We start from the raw sequence: 20,242 nt of genomic DNA, 5'->3' as shown, positions 1-20,242 counted from the left end.
GATATTCTGCAGTTCAAAGTTATATCTACGCCTCCATATTCTGTTCTCACAGACTGCTTCGAATATCTCACACTTCTTTCAAAAATCGATAGAGCGGATTCATCTGTTTTAGTTAGCGTCCATGCCTCTGATCCGTATGTGAGAACGGGGACTATCAATGTTCTATACAGCCTTTACGAGTTTTTTGAGACAGACGTTTGTTAGATAAGTACTTCGATAGACCATGATAACACCTGTGTGCAATAATGCAATAATTATTATTCGGCTTTTTATTTCCTCAGATGTGTTATTATTGGGGTTAACCGATGTCCCTAGATATATGGACTCTTTGACCGCTTCGAAGTTTTGGTCATTGATGATTAGATCTGCGTCAACATTTCCAGCTCTTGTGTTTGTGTTAGTCGCCATGAATTTGGTTTTATTTTGATTTATATGTAACCCCATTTGTTCTGCTGCTGCTACTAGATCGGTTAGGATTTCCGCAGTTCTTGCCTTGGTTCTTGTTATAATGTCCACGTCGTCTGCATATGCTAGAATTTGGACTGATCTAATTAATATTGTTCCCCTGCTATCTAAATTAGCGTCTCGTACAACTTTTTCTAAAGCTACATTAAAAAGCTGACACGCCAGCGCATCTCCCTGCCTTAACCCCCTATGTATTTCAAATGTCAAATGGGGTTGACGAGTCGTTTTGATTTTTGACTGCTGATAGCATCTTCGTCGCCATTGTCACTTTTATCAAACACATGAGTTTTATTTTAGTATTTAATCCTATCTATTATTATTTTAGTTCTATTAACACATTTTTTGTTTTCAGATGCCCTACTTGAATCCGGCACGGTCTCTGGGACCTTCCTTTGTATTAAATAAATGGCACAACCATTGGGTGTACTGGCTGGGTCCTATGTGCGGTGGAATAGCATCAGGTTTAATCTACGAATACATTTTCAATCCCCGACGCCAAAGGAAATTGAAAGAAGCCGCGGATGAAGAATCTGCAAGCATAAGATCAGATGATATAGATACCTTTGATGATATAGAAAAACCAACCCCGCCAAAATTTCATGGTTCTAATTTTAATAACTTTAGAGGTGGGGCTGCATCGAGTTCTAATTACTGTGGTAGTTTATACTCAGCACCAGCTGCAAAACTAGAAAGAGGAGAATCAATTTATGGAGGAACGAAATCGTTGTACTGCAACTCACCTCCTCTTACGAGAGCCAACTTAAATAGGTCCCAGTCTGTTTACGCTAAGTCAAATACTGGAATCCATAAAGATTTACTGCCACGACCGGGACCCCTGGTGCCTACGCAATCCATGTATCCATTGAGAATTAATCAGCAGAGCCATGTTACTAACCAAAACGTACAAAACCAACTACAACAACGGACAGAAGGGATATACGGCGTTCGAGGGGTAACACCAGGTACTGCAAATCGACCAGAAACACACGGAGCTACCGAACGCCAAAGAGATAACTATTCTACTACAGAACGCCAAATATGTGACAATTACTCAACAGCAGAGAGACCTAGAAGAGAAAACCACTCTGAGAATACTTACAGCACAAGACCTGCTCCTTCTAGCTCAGAATTGACGGAAAACAAGCCAGTTAGAGGAAATCGACCGGAGTCAATGTATGGTGTGTTGGGATCCCAAGCTCGTAGAATACAATCTTCTGTCCAGTCTGACGACTCTTCTTATAGCTCGTATACTGCCACCAGTAGCACTAGAAACGTTTACAACGCCAACAACACTGGAAACTACCATAATATTCTAAAACCTAACACTGCAGGGTATACGGGAAGAACGTGTGGTAGTAACGAGAACAGACAAAACCAACCTGGACAGCCCATGGTTAACGGTACAAATTCTAATTCCTACCACCATCAGCATTCCCCTAATCCTCAGTACTAGAGGTTTATTTTTGTTAACTAATTGTAGTAAGAAGTTAATCTATAGCTTGTTCAACCTGACTATTCTAAAAAAAGTTTGAATTAACGAATACTTACTATACAGTATGGTGCAAATTTATGGAATAAATTCGTTATTTCGTAAGCCGGCGACTTTAAGGAAAAATCCTGAAACAGGATTTTTTTTTTAAATTATGAATTTTTGGCATATATATCGTACTAGTGACGTCATCTCACCTGAATGTGATGATGCAATCGATGATTTTTTTTTAAATGAGAATAGGGGTCGTGTGCTGGCTCATTTGAAAGGTTATTCGATTCTCTATACATATAGTAATATAAACATTACAATAATTATTTATAAAGGGTGTCCAATTTTTTTTAATTAATTGACACAAAAAGAAGAATGTAGGTAATGTATTTAACTAAAAATACATTTTGCTGCTGTCAGAAATCAGAAAAAAATGTTTATATGACAAATAAACATTGCTTTTCGCTTAAATTAAATATTCAAGTTGCCAAGAGGCAGCTGGATGGCAGCTTGAACATTGAATTTAAGCGAAAAGCAATGTTTATCTGTCATATAAACATTTTTTTCTGTTTTCTGACAGCAGTAAAATGTATTTTAAATTAAATAATTTACATACATTCTTCTTTTTGTGTCAATTAATTTAATTAAAAAAATATATTTTGGACACTCTGTATACATAATTACTGAACAGAGAATTGGAAACCTTTCAAATGAGCTAGGGACCGTTCAAGTATTACGTAACGCAGATGAGGGGGGGGATCTTAAAAAATTGCGTTACGCAATAGTTAAACGCCCATAAGAGTGCATTACGTAAAGGGGAGGGGGGTCAAAAATCTTCAAAAATCGCGTTACGTAATACCTGAACGCTCCCCTAGCACACGACCCCCTATTCTCATTTCAAAAAATCATCGATTATATCATCACACCAGATGGGTGACGTTACTAGTATGATATATGCCAAAAACTCATAATTTAAAAATAAAATCGACCTGTTTCGGAATTTTTCCTTAAATTCGCCGGCTTACGAAATAACGAATTGATTCTATACATTTGCACCATACTGTACATTAGTCCAGTCGCTGTGGAGGAATACAGGTCAATACTTCTAAATGTTTTACAACTGAATCGATTTTGCCAAAAATTTGGAATTTTTTCACTTTGCTTTTGATTTGAGTAAAAAATAATTGGAAACCATGTTTTTTTTGCAAAAAGTATATTTTTTTAAGTGCGAATAACTCGAAAAGTATTTTTCTAGCGAAAAACAATGAATATGACATTTTTAGTTAAAATTTGATTCTCTATCAATTCACGAGGTTATTTTGAGTTTAAAAATTTCAACCCCTTAGATGGAGTGCCAACCACTCCAGGTTGAACAATATAGGTATAACTGATATTTTTTGAGTATCTACATAATTTCCTACCAAATGTAAAAATTTCAAAGAAATCGGTGCAATTATAAAAATTTAGAGGGGACATGCCATAATAACTGGACTATATCTCACTCATTCGGAAGAAAACTGTCCCAACTCAAAAAACAACTTTTTTCAGGAGAGACAAAAATATATTTTTTAGATCGTAATTTAATTGTAAGTTTTAAACGGTAAAGCTGGATTGGACGTAACTGTAAATTGATGTCAATTTATAAATCGACGGAGTGGAATTCTTGCGCATGAGTAGAAACAGTGGCTTAATTCAACATAGCCTGTATATACGAACAAACAAACGTTGTGTTTATTTATTTATACTATTATTTATTATAATATTTACCCGTTTTGTGAGTTACAATGGATTAGGAAATACACGAAGGTATGCTCCTTGGCGCCCTGGGATTTTCAACTATTTTGTTTCATTTGCTGGACTTTAAAATGTTAATTGGATTTATCTTAGACCATAAAAACTGATAGACACGCCTTGTACCCAACCGTTGAAGCAAACACCTTCCGCGAAAGTGACGTCACAATACGGCAAGAACTCGTTTGGATTCTTAGCAAAGCACTAATAAAATTACCCAATTTTAGATTAATTTTAGTATAACTTCAATATTTTGTAAAAAATATGGAAGAAAAATCATTTAGCAAAGTAATTAATAAATATTTTTGACTTAAAGTAATTTTGTAAAAATAAATGTTTTATTCCAAAGTATATCGTTGGTATATCTCTTCTTGTTTGATAATCAAAAATAAATTTAAAGGAGAGTCATTTTCTTTTGGGTGTAAGTTTCAGGTTAGGTGAAAAAATATGTAGGAAATCTATTAATTAATGACCACAAAACAAAATTGCTTTTGTTAACTTACTTCTAACTCTTATTACATTATTTAGTTTTTCACCTTCGTGGTACAATCTGATGTAGCAATAATGCAAACAAATTTTCTTTATTCGATTAAACAAGTGGTTTGTTTCAAAATCATGATCAAACATATGTTCTTTGTATTCGTTAAACACAGAACCATGCACGTTTAAGATCAATTTTGTCATTCATTTGGAATCGTTCAATTTTTTTGAATTATACCTACATAATTCTAATTTCGCTTTCAGCAATTTTGCAAATATGAATGACGCCTTTAGAAGGTTGAATTAAAAAAAAATTTGATATGCTATAATTTTTGTGTCTTATGAATGGACAGGGCTGCTTTATCCATTAGGCAATATAGGCAGTTGCCTAGGGTGGAAAATTATGAGAGGGCGGCTGACGGCCCAATAATCCCTAAATGTACAACTTCTGTCCTTTTTGAATGAATAGTGTTAAGAAAAAGTGTTAAAATCGTGTTAAGAGAAAGCACCGCAAATGCGGCGGGCGCACTGTTCTATAATTTTTTTAAACTCAATCCTTTTGGGTTATTTTGTGGTTTTGTCGTCTTTTCGGACGATTTTTTGCGAATACCTCAAAAATTATGCATCTAACGAAAAAAACTACATAAAACATTTTTGTAACTTATGAAAAATCAAATAGATTCGTTCCTTCATAAGTCTTCTAGTGATAACATAAAAAGAGATACGGTAGGTGAAAAGACATTTTTTTGTGCATGCTCAAATCGGTGTGTTCAACTTAATACCACAGAAATGGTCGATTTTAAGGGTATAATGCTATCAATATCTTTTGTAAGTACTGCCTGAAAAGACCTTTAAAATGACCGCAATGTTAAATTTCGATTACATTCAAACTAAGCGAGATATGGTGCAACAAAAAAGGATAACTAATTTATTTTAAGATAAAATGCGAAGTATGTATATTTTAACCCCTCACCCACCAGATTTAAATGCATCGTTTTGCTTCTACAATACCTTTTACTATAGTGTTATTTCTATGTTAAACAAGTTGGACGGGTTTAAAATGTATGGTTTTTGAAAAAAATAAGATCAAATTATAGAGAGCATTTTTAAACTTTTTTAAAAATCTTCCCTTTTCTCCATGTAACTCGAAAATGATAATGAGATACAGTAATGAAAGAAAAATAAAATTGTTGTCTAAAAGAAAACCTACATTTTTGTAAGGTATTTTTTTACGTATTTCTTATCACTTTCGAATTACATGGAGAAAAAGGAAGATTTTTAAGGAAATTTAAAAATATGCTCTATAATTTGATCTTCTTTTCAAAAACCATTCATTTTAAACCAGTCCAACTTTTTGAATATAGAAATAATACTATAGTAGAAGGTATTGTAGAAGGAAAACGATGCATTTAAATTCTGGTGGATGAGGGGTTAAATATACTTTTTTTATATTTATATATACTATTTCTTGTTTTATATACTCATTTTTCCTTAAAATACATTAGTCATAAGTTTTTTTGCACCATATCTCGCTTAGTTTGAATGTAACCGATATTTAACAGTTCTCGTTTTAAAGGTCTTTTCAAGCGCTACAAAAGGTATTCGTAGCATTATACCCCTAAAATCGACCATTTTTCTGTTATTTTAAGTTGAATACACCGATTTGAGCATACACCAAAAAAATCTTTTTTCACCTACCATCTCTTTTTTTATTAAAACTAGAAGATTTGAAAAAATGAATCTCTCTGATTTTTCATAAACTACATAAATGTTTTATATAGTGTTTTTCGTTAGATGCACAATTTTTATGGTATTCCCAAAAAACATTATCCGAAAAATTTCTTTTTTCTGTGAAAATGGCAAGTTTTTAACCACGAATCACTCAAAAAGTATTGAGCTTTCAAAAAAATTTATAAAACAGTTTTTCCTTAGAATTAGGTTCTCCGGTCACTTCCGGTGTTAGTTTGATAAGAAAAAATTTCCACCCCCCGAGAACGGGTGGGAACCACCCCTAAGTTAAAAGCGCCATAGGATATAGGGTAGACTTTGTTTCTCGAGCTATTCCCTACTTACAGTGAAAATATCAAGTAAATGATGCAGTAGGATGGAATTCGGAGCCAAGTACCCTCACTGACTGCACTAATAGATACCTACATCATTCATACATGAATGCATTCACTTAAAGGGTCATTTGGATATCACAATAAAATCACCAATAATTGACATATCTAAATATTTAAAGAAGAGGGGATTGAAAGATATTTTCCCTAAATGCTTTGCGCATTTACTTGTGCCTCCCAGTTGCCAACCAACGTGTCAGTTGAAAGGTCATTTTCGAAAATGTCAAGAATTGAAAATAGTCATGAAAATAATTTCAGATCAAGTATGACGCAAGAACTTCTTAACAATTTTTATCGATTTTGTCCATAGAAAGTGTCGTAACAAAGCAGATAAATTATGACGACATTATGGATGATTTTTCCAAAGAAAAATCAAGAAAGAAATCTGATGTGATCGGACTGGAATGACAATTTTTATGTATTCTTATTTAAATAAAAAAATCTGCTTACATTTTTTTCTCAAAATGGTACATGCTTGAAGGGCGACTACGAGAGAATTGCCTAGGGCGTCAATTGACCTAAACGCGGCCCTGTGAATGGACATTGTAAATTGTCACAATCTAATGTTTTCTTAACTTTCTTAATTACAAACCCAGCGATATAGTCAACAACATCACAAACATAAGGTGGCTGTTTTTGAAAAGCTTAAAATATTTACAGTATAATCATGGTTACTAGTTATTATTTCCCTATTATTTTCATCAGTTATAAAGTTGTCAATGAGTTGATGATCAACAGTTTTCATTTTCACAGTATTTGTTGTGCTCATTGCTAAAATTGTGGAAGGTGTCTGTTCTATACAATTAGCCTGGGTAGATCCTGTAACACTTGGGTGCATTAAGAGTCTTTTATATGCATTTTTAAATTGTTTTGCCGTTGGGTTATTGTTGTAACCTCCATGACTCCTATAATAGAACTAAAGAAAACTTCTAAGTGATCCTGAGAAAGTTTATAGGCCGAAAGATACTTCAGACCTCCATCCATATTATCCTCTTCAGTCGTAATTTTTCCAAATTCGCATTAGTGACTTTAAATTAATGATCATACCAATAAAACCCGTTTTTCTTTGGCTTAGATCAGTGGTTCACCATTGTTGGAATATTTGAGTGAATTAAGATACTTTATAAATTCCTCAATTTTTTGAAAAATCGCTTTTTTATTATGTTGCTGTAAACTGGATTTTAGGTGTTTTTCCCTTTTTTTGTCGCTGCGTACAATTAAATGCTCTGCAAGATAACACCAACATTAAAAAATTAGTGTACTGGAATTTTTTAAATTGGAACACTTTAAAAAGTTTACAACGCCTTATTATAAACACTTCTAATCTCTAACGTTTTCTGCCGTAAACTGACGTCACGCACAGCTGTGTGAATCGTTTTATGTTGGCTTCACTCTTCGAGACGAGAGAATAGCATTACGGCGGGTCTATCAGTTTTTATGGTCTAAGGGATTTATCGTATATGTGTGGATAACCCCGAATTAGGCTAATGAACAAATCATATTTATCTGAAATATTGAAATTACACTATGATATATTTTTATTAAATTAATGACTTAACATCCATTGTAACAAATAATTAACAAAATTCGAATATGTTGATAAACAACTTTACAAAATGGATGAGGGCGGGATCATTTAGGTTGACAGAACAAAATTCTTCCTTTTCATTGGCCAGACGCAAGAAACGCACTGTAAAAGATGAAACTTGGCAAAGTCTTCCGTTCTGTTATGGTTCTCTTACGTTCCGTCATGCCATGTCATGCGTTTACGTTCATTTCCAGCTTACCTGCTAAAATTTATAAATTAAAAACGAAGAATATGGGTAAGTGAATGTTTCTAATTGTGTGAGAGGCAAAACCAAAAAACATGATATCTGATTTAACAAAGAAAAAAGATAAAAAATTTCGAGTTATGTCACTTTTATTTTAAAATATGTGTCACTTCTTTTAAAATTAACGAAAAATACCTAGGGCACTTCTCGAAATACAACGGTTTTCGTGATAAATAACGATAAGTTCACGTCGAATGTCAGAGAACTAAAAAGTGTCATTGTTCCGGAATACAAGTATTCATTTTACCGCCAAAGGAATAATGACACTACCGCCATCTTTCGAAGTTGCAAGTAAACATCTATGACATTTTTCCTGATAAAAGTATAGGATATTTAGAGTCAATTTAGCAAGATAACTTTTTTGAGTTGTCACTTTTCTTCCGGATGAGCGATCTGTGGTTTTCTTTTATTGTCTATACTAAATTTACATTCAAGATGCAGTAGAAATAAACAAACCAAAACACGTTAAATACTACTAGGAGCACTCCCGAATCACAATTTACAGTGTTTAAACTTTGGAAATCATGATTTGAGATTTACAATGTATATATGTTACGGTTGATGTGATAAATCCGGTCTGTGTTAATAATTACCGGTAAATATTAATAATAACCGTAGCAGCTGGTCAATGTGATTAATAACGCCTTTATAATTAGATTTACCAGTTATTATTAATACTTTCCTAACAATTCTGGTTAATGTAATAAAAACGCATTTTGAGCTTCACCATTGTTTATTTATGAAATTTGATACTAAAGTTAAACACTTAAACAGAATTTATCAATAAAAAAACTCAACTAGACACCTTATAAGTAAAAACAAACTCATACACACGCATTAGACTTGTAAGTTACTCGACTATAATTACTTGTTTTTATAGGAAAGGCTGTTCTGGCACTTAGGCTACGGCTCCACGGGCGAGAAATTGACGCTAGCAGTAGCAGTAAAATTAAGAGTGATAAATGAAACCAACAGCGATAATACTGGGCGGCTCCACGATGCTGTAAACTATCGCTCAGGATCGGTAAAAGACGCGTCGTCAATATCATGTCGCAGGTGGATAGGCCCAGACCTATTTTTACAGTAATTTAAAAAGACTTCGATCGAAATTTTGCGCCTACGGTCTCAAATAGGATTAAAGTATTATACATTTTTGTAATCAGTATTTCAAAAGCTTTTAAATGATGTGTCACATGATGTAGTTTCCCATTTAAAAGAATCAAATTTATACCTGTCACCTGAAGAGGGATCGCGTAAAGTTCGAAACATTGATGCTATAATATACTATGATTATTTTAAAATTCGACCTGTCCGAGTGTTTTGCCTATATGCTAAAAATAAATAAGTTAATAAGGAAGAGTAACACTATAGAGCTCGATCTATCTGTATACGATACGGTTTGAGTTGATTGCCAAAATGAATTCTGTGAAAGTTGTTCTTAGTGAAAAAGGAAAACAATTGATTGTGTTGAATGGCTTCAAATATCGTTTTCACAAATCTTTAAAAAATGACGGCATGATGACAAGCGTTGAATTTGTTTTGCGCAGACGAAAGAAAAATGTAAAGCAATTTTAAAAACCCAAGGGGACAACGTAGTGACGGAAATTATGGATGACCACAATCATTGTGAATTAAACGAAGATGTGCTCAATCGTCAAATGTTAAGTAACTCATTGAAGCGAAAGACCGTAGAAGATGTCAGTGGACCTATGAAAATGGGTGATATGAAGTCCCGTCTGCAAAATTAGCATAGACGCCCTTCGGTTTTTTTAATTAGTACAATATTTTGTTTAAATGTATACAGAAAAAAGCTCATTTTGGAGCCCCTCAAATAGGAGCGCCCGCCTGCAGTGCATCAATCGACCATCGCAGGCCCGTTATCGCCGACTCTGCATGGAGCCACTACAAACCAAGATGCGGCGCTATGCATGTTGTAAATTGTCGTCTCGTGGAGCCAAGATTTTACAGCTGTGCTGCTGCCTTAATTTTACCGCTACTGCTAGCGTCAATTTCTCGCCCGTGGAGCCGTAGCCTTAGAATTACAAAAAACGCTTAATTGTTTGCGTTTGCAGCATTTTTAATTGCATTGGACACTACAATTGCAGTGGCGGAATCCTTGACTGCCTAAATTCGAATCGTTACGAACACATTCACTGAGAATTAATTCAGTATCAGATAGTCCAGAAAGCCACTGCGCATCCGCTAGGAAAAATATTCTAATTCGGATTCTTTGCACAATCTTACTCAAAAAGGACTCCTTTTAACAAATTTGCATGTTGCCAGGACCAAAAAGTGGTCAAAAATTTTTTAAACGTTTTTTTTTGTTTTTTTCCTAAAGTTTATTTTTATTGCACGGAAAAAAGTTTTTTTATGTTTTTTGGATCATTCCAAAGAGAAAAGGTCTTTAGTGACTTTTCTCTAAAAATGATAGTTTTTGACATATAAGCGATTAAAAATTGAAAAATTGCGAAATCGGCCATTTTTAACCCTCAAAAACTATGTGAAAAGCTGAAAATTTGAATGTTGCCAAGGTAGGTAGATATTCTTTAAACATCGATTGATGAAATCCCGAAGAGTTTTTTGCAATATAATATTTAAAACTCCTTTGTTTTTTAATTGCTAATCAAGCGTGCACGACACTATTTTCCACCGACAGTATGGTGCAAATGAAAGGCATAAATTCGTTATTTCGTAAACCGGCGACTTTTAGGAAAAATCCCGAAACAGGTCGATTTTTATTTTTAAGTTATGATATTGTGGCATATATGGTATACTAGTGACGTCATCCATCTGGACGTGATGGCGTAATCGATGATTTTTTTAAATGAGAATAGGGGTCGTGTGCTAGCTCATTTGAAAGGTTCTTCAATTCTCTATTCAGTAATATAAACATTTACATAATTATTTATACAGGGTGTCCAAAAAATTTTTATTAAATTAAATTATTTGACAAAAAAAGAAGTAGAAGGACACCCTGTATAAAAAATTATGTAAATGTTTACATTACTTGATGGAGAATTGAAGAACCCTTCAAACGAGCTACCACACGACCTCTATTCTCATTTAAAAAAATCATCGATTACGTCATCACGCCCAGACGGATGACGTCACTAGTATACCATATATGCCACAATATCATAACTTAAAAATAAAAGTCGACCTGTTTCGGGATTTTTCCTTAAAGTCGCCGATTTTCGAAATAACGAATTTATTCCTTTCATTTGCACCATACTGTCGGTGGAAAATAGTGTCGCGCACGCTTGATTCGGAATTAAAAAACAAAGAAGTTTTGAATATTGTATTGCAAAAAACTCTTCGGGATTTCATCAATCGATGTTTAAAGAATATCTACCTACCTTGGCAACATTCAAATTTTCAGTTTTTCACATAGTCTTTGAGGGTTAAAAATGGCCGATTTCGCAATTTTTCAATTTTTAATCGCTTATATGTCAAAAACTATCAATTTTAGAAAAAAGTCACTAAAGACCTTTTCTGTTTGGAATGATCCAAAAAACCTAAAAAAAACTTTTTTCCATGCAATAAAAATAATTTTAGGAAAAAAACAAAAAAAAAACGTTTAAAAAATTTTTGACCACCTTTTGGTCCTGGCAACACGGAAATTTGTTAAAAGGAGTCCTTTTTGAGTAAGATTGTGCAAAAAATCCGAATTAGAATATTTTTCCTAGCGGATGCGCAGTGGCTTTCTGGACTAAGAGGCTTCATTGACTGAAATAAGTTTCCTTGCAGGTGGTAAATTCGTTTCTTGCATGAAGTTGGTTTAAAATACCATGCTTATTGCCTAGCTTGTATAGCTTTTACATTCTAGAATCTATTATTAGAATGCTTTAACATTCTGTCAGATTGTTTTATAAGTGACTGTTTAGCAAGATGCCGAGTCTTCTCAATTTTCTTTTGTAGTTTTGTCAATTGTAGTGCCATCTTCTTCGTTTCCCTCATTTTTAACGTCAATACTGGCATTGTCTTCCTCATCGACAGCAATTATCGCACACGCATTATGTTCGATTGGACTGTTAGTGTTACCTGTATTTTCAATATTCGCTAACTGGGAATCCTCGGTTGAACTGTTGAGTTCCATATCACCAGGGTGCTTTGCTCCATCATCAGCGTCATCAAAATGATCTGCTATTGTCGCTTCTTAATCTTCTTCTGAATTCGGATAAAGTACCAGGAGCTAAGGATGTTTTTAATCCTACTTTAGCCTTATGTATTTAATACATTAAAAAATAGTGTATAACACAGTGGCCGCTTCCGACTACAGATTGACACACCACTAACACTGTTGTATGCAACCTAACACTGTTGTATGCGCCGTATTTAACTTTGGTATGTCAGTGACTAATAAACCTCCCTACACTACGCAAGCTTCTACGGACTTAACGGTATTGCAATTTATCACATTTACCGTTCTAGTCCTGGATTTATTAATAATTACCGGTCGATGTGATTAATTCTGGCATATTTATTACTTTTACCTAGCTATTCGGTTTGTATTAATAGTAACCGGTGATTATTAATAATTTCCAATTAATCATACTTACCGTAACATATACGTTGTAAATTATGATTCGGGAGTGCTCCTAGTAGTATTTAACGTGTCTTGGTTTGTTTATTTCTACTGCATCTTGATTGTAAATTTAGTATAGTTGTAGGCCAGTTTAGTCTCTACATTGAAGGCCAAATAATTCTGGAGCCACTTCTTGCCTACTTTATGCGCACAAAATATTTTATTCCATTGTTTTAAATAGGTTTTGTTTAAGAATAGTACATTGGTTGCGTTTATATAAATATAAAAGAATAAACAAGTCAGGTGGTACATGCAATAGATACTTAATAGTTTTAATAGATATATGTATATATGCGGCGTTATTATAAAGATGTGAGACTATATATTTCTATAGACCTGTAACGTTTGAAAAATATAGTTTGGTATGTGTTAAACAACTTTCAAAAATAGGTCAAAAAATGTTGTCAAAATGACCATTTTAAATAATTTTGGAATCATTTTTATATACAGGCTTAATTAAATATTGTGTTTATATGGGATTAGCCATACTTGATTGTAATAACAAGTACATTTTTACGTAACAAGATTTGACATTTCGATTTCCATTTCGGAAATCGTTTTAAAAAAATATTATTAACCCGGGAGCAGTCGCGCCGTTAGAAAAAATCTAACATTTTATCCTTTTCCGTGATAACTTGATGAACCGTTTTGCAACATAACTTTCCACTCATAAGATTGTAATAATGCGTGGGAATTTTTTTTATTTTTGTATTTTTTTATGAAATTTATGGCTTTGGTGAGAACTGATTAGCTCAGTGTTTCTCATCCTTTTACCATTTGGGACCCAATTTTCCATAAGTATTTTCACCGCGGCCCCCTCGTACAATAACAATATATATAATATGCAATAAAAATGTACCTTAAGCATTTTGACAAAAAATTCAACACTTCAACACTCGATTCAAATTCTTGTCAGTGTTCATGGGTATTTTATTTTGTCAGAATTTTGTTTTGCTTTGCTTTTAGTAAATTAGTCAATGTTGGTGTTTTTTTATATAGTCACGCCCCCCATTACTAAAAGCGCGCCCACCTAGGGGGGCGCGCCCCACAGGTTGAGAATCACTGGATTAGCTTTAAAATTGTTAGAAGTAGATGTTTTTAACATAACAAGTAAATAAAAATATTATAAAATAGAAATTTGTTTTAAATTCGTATTTAAATTCCTATTGTGAGCTATTTTCTCTACGCGCGACTGCTTACGTGACAAGTGAGCGCGACTGCTCCCGGGTTAAGAAAATTGTGTTTAAAGAGTGTATAACCGCCAAGTTGTTGAAGAGGTTATGTATTATCAGAACATTGAGGTTGACATACTTGGCCATGGTGTTAAAGGCAATAGCCATGGTTTGGCTGAAAAGATCTAAGGGTGGATGTTTTATGCCCTATGGCAGGGGTGGCCAAACTGTGGCTCGCGAGCCACATGTGGCTCTTTGAAGGATAGTTTGTGGCTCTCAATAAATCTACCTGAATTACTTTTAATTTTGTGTTTCAAAATGTCTTAAATTACTGACAACAAATATAAAAGACTAGTGTAACATCATGAATTAGACAAGGAAACCCCTTATCACCGTTGCTATTCAATTTGGCCTTAGAATATAAGTAAAGTATCATCTGAGCTGACAGGGCGAATCCGCGCCTTGCGAATCGAGGATCAAAACTATTGTTGGCCTTTGCTGATGATGTAGGTGCAGTCGCTCATTCTACAAGAGACGTGGGAGAGGTGTTTTCACAACTCGAGGAAGAAACGGGTAGTCTCTAGTCTGGGGCTTCGAATAAACGAATAGAAGACATAACTAATGACCACAACTTCGAAGTAGTAAGAGTTTAAATATCTAGGGGCAGTAATCACAGATGATGACCACATATAAAAAGAGGTCTCAGCAAGGATATCTGCGTGGGAAAGAGAAAGATTTTTAAGATCTAAGCTGATAAATTAAGACTGTACATGTCTATTGATCGTCCAATTGTTACATATGGAAGTGAAACATGGACTCCACATCGTACGCGAAAGAAAAGTTCTCAGAATGATATTTGGCCCTGAAAGAGAATTGACATGTGAGCGGAGAAGGCGCAGCAAAGCTGAATTGGTGACTGTATGGTACTGAAAACATCGTCAGATTCAGATATATAAAAAAGCTAAGATAAAATGTGCAGGTCATGTGATAAGATCAGAGGAAGATAGAGGTGTTAAAGACAGTGTTTTTTGAGAGGTGGGTGAAGGATGATGAAGAATCAAAGTATGTATCCTGAACTAGTAAAAACTGCTTGTAGAATTATTTGCATATTTGAAACAACTATGCGAAACATTTTATGTCACTTTAAAATTCGTGCAATCCAAACTCTGAGAGAAAAATTTAATACCTTTTTTACACTTTTTAAAGAATTGTTTAATTGCGGCTCGGGAAAAATTTCAAATTTTGAAAAATGGCTCAGACTCTCAAGGAGTTTGGCCACCCCTGCCCAATGGTTTATCAAATTCTGATGATTCTGTATGTTTCTGCATTATTTCTATGTGCTTCACGCGGGTCTGTGTGGGTGAGTGTTAGAATTGTGTTGTGTATAGTATATACATTATATACCATGAAACCTCTTTCGAATGGTATATAATATATATATATATATATATATATATACCTGTTGTCAATCTGGTGGTATGGGAACGATATTTATTGTCGTTTTCTGTGCTACTTCGATTGATAACTTACTTTGTTTTCCAGATGCTGCTGTATGCTATGTTCATTTATGATGATTTGGCAAAAAGACTGAATACATTACAGCCAATAAGATAGATATTTGATGATTTCATAGATAGTTTCAACAATATGGCTGCTATCAACTGTCAAAGTTAGGAAGTACATGTATTTAAATTTTAGATATTTTTCAAACTTTACAGCTTCTTGAATTATAATGTATACACTGATATCTTTAAAGAAAAACATTTCTGTATAATGTTTAAAGCTAATTAACGTCTTGTTTCATTTAAATTGTATCAAATATGTTGAGTCTAAACGAAGCAACATTTACAATATACGTTAAGTAATGCCAAATTTTTGGCAAAAGCCAAGACTATTTATTGTTGTACATGTATTTTTTAGTCAATGATTAAAATTACCATATGTTTATGATCTTATAATAAATATTTGCTTCTAATACCAAAGTTCATTTTCATTTAATAAGTTACCTGCCCTAATTTTTTGTTTTGTCACCATCCTTGTTTGCAATGAATATACCTACCTACCTAATCATAAAAAAAACATTTTTTCGGCAAAGTTTTGTTTGATCCAGTCCCTTTAAAATATGTCAACTGTTAATATTAATATATACTCCAGGGTAATAAGCTGGAAATAGACCATGTTCGGGACACTCAAAAGATCCAGGTAGCTGACTACTTTTTTAGGTATTGTAGACCTATAGAAAGAAAACCTACCTGTTTCCTGCCTAAAGTTCGCGTCCGTTTTTTAATTAATAACAATTTAATTTTCGATTTTTTGCACCCCATTCAAAAGGTAAACAATTGACATAAAACTACAAAATTTAATTTTTTAGAACATTGAAAACCTTAAAAATGCCGATTTTTGAAAGTTAAGAAGTTAATTTGTTGCTACGCAAACTGCAAAATAAGTGAAAATCGTTATTTGTTAATAACTTTTACTAAAACTACTTTAAAACTTTAGTGTTTCACCCAAAGTTGTGTATTGGGGTACTTAACAAACCCTCAAAATTTGAGACCGATCCATTAATTAGTTCAAAAGTTATTCGATTTGTTTATCCCAGAGACTTTGCAATAACATAAGACAGAAAATAATGAATATAGGGCAATTCTGCGTATGTTAAATGAAAGTAGAAAAGTGATACTATCAAAATGTACTAAAAAAAGATAAAATTATCTAATATAGTCAAACATACTAATGCCAAATTTTTGAAATTTTGTGGTTTATTAACATTTAGAACACCTTTAAAAATATTGTCCGTAGAAAAAATAATTTTACATATTCGAAAAGTTGGTATTTTACACGAATTTTTAAAAATGTTGTTCAGTTCGTGAGTGGTCGTGGTGAGTGAAGAGGGAGCTGGGAGCCGACAAATCCACGAGTTCAAAAACTAAAAAAGGCAACTTAAAACTATTATAATTTTCTATATCTCGGGATCTACTGAATGTATTTTTATCTTTCTTTTTTTAATTTGTATGTAATTTTTCTGAACATTAAAAATATGTAATTTGTCTATTTCTAATTTGACACTTACTAATTAATAAACAATCTAATTTGTTTAAACAATTTTTGAAAAAATAATTTTTCCCAAAAATCCATGTTTTTAATCATTATTAATAATAGAACAAGTTAAGGTATACTTTAATAAATAAATTATCATCAATAAATAATTATCTAATAAAACTAATTTATTTATTACAGTGAACTTTAACTTTTTGTATGATCATTAATGATAATACAGGGTGTCCAGAAACTCTACAGACAAACGAATACAGGAGATTCCTCAGATAATTTTAAGACAATTTAACCCAGTTCACTTAGTCCGAAAATGCTTTCTAAGGGAGCTAGAGAGAGCTCTTTGAAGATGGCGTTTGGTAATTAGTTTTTCTTAAATACCTCCGGAACGCTTCTATTTAGAAAAACAAAAATTGGTTTTTATCTTCCAGAGATAAATCGATTCCATCCATTGCAAATTTCTAGTACCGGTCATAGGCGTCCGTTTTGGGTAGGGCAACGGTTACTTTATCTCATACTTTTTTTGTCTTTAACTTTTAAGAATTTTTTACTCTGGATTATTAAATTGTGAGCTATTCTTCTACTAAAAGGTACTCTTGTTTTAAGTCGATAGGATACACCGTTTTCTAGAAAAATTGATTTGAAAATTTTTCGTTTTTTAAATTTCAAAAAAAACTATTTAGAAAAACGAAACCTTGTACGTTCAATTATATTCCAGAGATGAATCGATTTCATTAATTACGAATTTCTAGCTTCGGTCATATGCGTCGGTTTTGGGTAGGTAAACGGTTATTTTATCGCATAACTTTTTTGTCTTTAATTTTTAAGCATTTTTGACACTAGATTAATAAATTATGATATATTCTAGTAGTAAAAGTTCCTCTTGCTTCAAGTTGGTAAAATACACCGTTTTTACTTTATCGTACTATATACGTAGTATAGTATAATAGATAAAGTTATAGGATCGTGCAAAAAAATTTTTTCAGATTTCACTTTTTTTCGACGTTTTGAGTCCCCCTGAGTCTAAAAAGCAAATAAAAAAAACATGTCGGAAGTATGTACGTACGTACGTATGTCGCCACCGCCCAGCAAAAACTACTGGACCGATTTTGATGAAATTCGGTATGAGTAAGTTTAAGAGAATTTTGTCGAGAAACTAAGCTTTTAAAAAAAATCTCTCAAAGGGGGGCCGAAATAGGGGGGTTATTTAGGGCCCATTTTTGCTAATTTTGACAGAAATAAATGAAATTCAACTCAAAGTAAGCTCATCGATAGGTAAATAAAAGTACGGAATTTGACATTTCCAAATTCAAAATGGCGGCCAACATGGCCGACCGCCCCCCGACACATTTCCCTATCTATCTAAAAAGTTTTTGAAGATAAGTTTAATTTGAAAAAGTCGTTATATAGCCTAAAGATGGGGCTATAAGAAAGATGTTATCGTTTTTCAGAAAAAGTTACGGGTTGCCTATATTTAAGGGGTCAAATTTTGACATAAATTTGAACTAGATTTTCTCAAAAATGGCTCCAAGGAATTTTTTTATTTTTTGATATATTTTTGATATCCTATCAGTAAATTGAATGACATTAGTCATATATATCTTAACTCCCCATAGGAGGGGAGTTTTATAAAAAAATATTCGAGTGCCCGTAACTTCCTTTTTAATAGAAACTAAAATTTGAAATTTTGCAGACATATATGGTATTTTATTATCTATTATCACAATAAATTTTACCAAAAACATGCTTCCGGTTGAACCGGAAATGAATAAAAAATCTTAATTTTTTTGATACGCCCTGTATATTTTAACACATTTTGAAAGAATGCAAAATTACCTTTCCAATGACATAAAATTTATTGCTGTAGCTCAAAAACTCGAAAAGTTACGGTAAATAGAAATTTTGCTATAATCTTATGTGTGTTCTCTCTCACGCGTTCATAGCAGAGCATTATTGTAGAGCAGTCAATGAGGGTATTTGGCTCCGAATTCCATCCTACTACATTGATGTACTTGATATTTTCACAGTAAGTAGGGAATAGCTCAAGAAACAAAATCTACCCTATATACTATGGCGCTTTTATCTTGGGGCGGTTCCCACTTCTTCAAGGGGGTGGAAAATTTGTTGGTCAAAATAAGCACGGAAGTGGCTGAAGAACCTATTTCTAAGCAAAAACTGGTCTATACTTTTTTTTGAGAACTCAATACTTTTTGAGTTATGCGTAGTTGAAAATTGGCCATTTTCATTGAAAAATGACACCTTTTCGGACGGATTTTTTGTGAATACCTTAAAAACTATGCATCGAACTAAAAACTCTATATAAAACATTTTTTAGATTATAAATAATAAAGAGATTCGTTCCTTCGTAAATGTTCTATTTATAATACAAAAAGAGATATGGTAGGTGAAAATAGTTTGTTTTTTGGTGCATGCTCAAATTGGTGTATTCAACTTGAAATAACAGAGGAACGGTAGGTTTTAGGTGTATAATGCTACCAACACCTTTTGTAGTGTTTGAAAAGGCCTTTAAAACGAGCACCGTTAAATGTCGGTTACTTACAAACTAAGCGAGATATGGTGCAAAAAATATAATGACTAATGTACTTTAAGGAAAAATGAAAAGTATATACATTTAACTCCCCATCCACCATAATTTAAATGCATTGTTTTTCTTCTCAATACCTTTTAATATAGTGTTATTTCTACTTTCAAAAAGTTAAACGGGTTTAAAATGAATGGTTTTTTTAAAAAATGTGATCAAATTATAGAATGAATTTTTAAATTTTCTTAAAAATCTTCCTTTTTCTCCATGTAATTCGAAAATAAAAATATTTCACCCCTGAGAAGTGGTGGGAACTTCCCCCATGATAAAAGCGCCATAGTATATAGGATAGACTTTGAATTAGGAGATTGGGCTACTCCCAAAATTTCATTAAAATCCATGCAGTAGGATAGAATTTGGAGATAATATCTTGTTCTTAATCTCGCGCATTGACTGGCGTAATCGAAATAGAATGAAATGCAAATATTGTAAACTATTAATTTCTCAGAAAAATGAACTAATTTGAAATGAAAGTATGACTATAATATTCTATTGATTTATGCAAATTTTTTCGTTTTTTTTTCAAAATTTGTTTCAATTTTTTTTCAAATTCAAGAAACGAAAAATTTTCAAATCGATTTTTCTAGAAAACGGTGTGTCCTACCGACTTAAATCAAGAGTACCTTTTAGTACCAGCATACCTCACAATTTAATAATCCAAAGT

The 20,242-nt window shown here is 33.0% G+C and overlaps 2 protein-coding genes across 2 annotated transcripts in view; one reads left to right on the top strand and one right to left on the bottom strand.

Moving 5' to 3' along the window:
- Nucleotides 1–9,521, top strand: part of LOC126893337 (neurogenic protein big brain) — a 175,836-nt gene extending 166,315 nt beyond the window's left edge. Inside the window, exon 4 of the mRNA XM_050663397.1 lies at nucleotides 818–9,521. Coding sequence (XP_050519354.1) covers nucleotides 818–1,918 — 1,101 coding nt within the window. The 3' untranslated portion in view covers nucleotides 1,919–9,521. The remainder of the gene's footprint in view (nucleotides 1–817) is intronic.
- The window catches only part of LOC126893339 (NAD-dependent protein deacylase-like), a 102,992-nt gene that overhangs the window by 59,855 nt on the left and 22,895 nt on the right, over nucleotides 1–20,242 (bottom strand). The gene's annotated exons all lie outside the window — the stretch shown is intronic.

This window comes from Diabrotica virgifera, chromosome 10, assembly GCF_917563875.1.
Source record: "Diabrotica virgifera virgifera chromosome 10, PGI_DIABVI_V3a".
In the NCBI taxonomy this organism is placed as follows: domain Eukaryota; kingdom Metazoa; phylum Arthropoda; class Insecta; order Coleoptera; family Chrysomelidae; genus Diabrotica; species Diabrotica virgifera.
The sequence above is the reverse complement of the archived record's forward strand: the minus strand, read 5'-3'. Positions and strand labels throughout refer to the sequence as shown.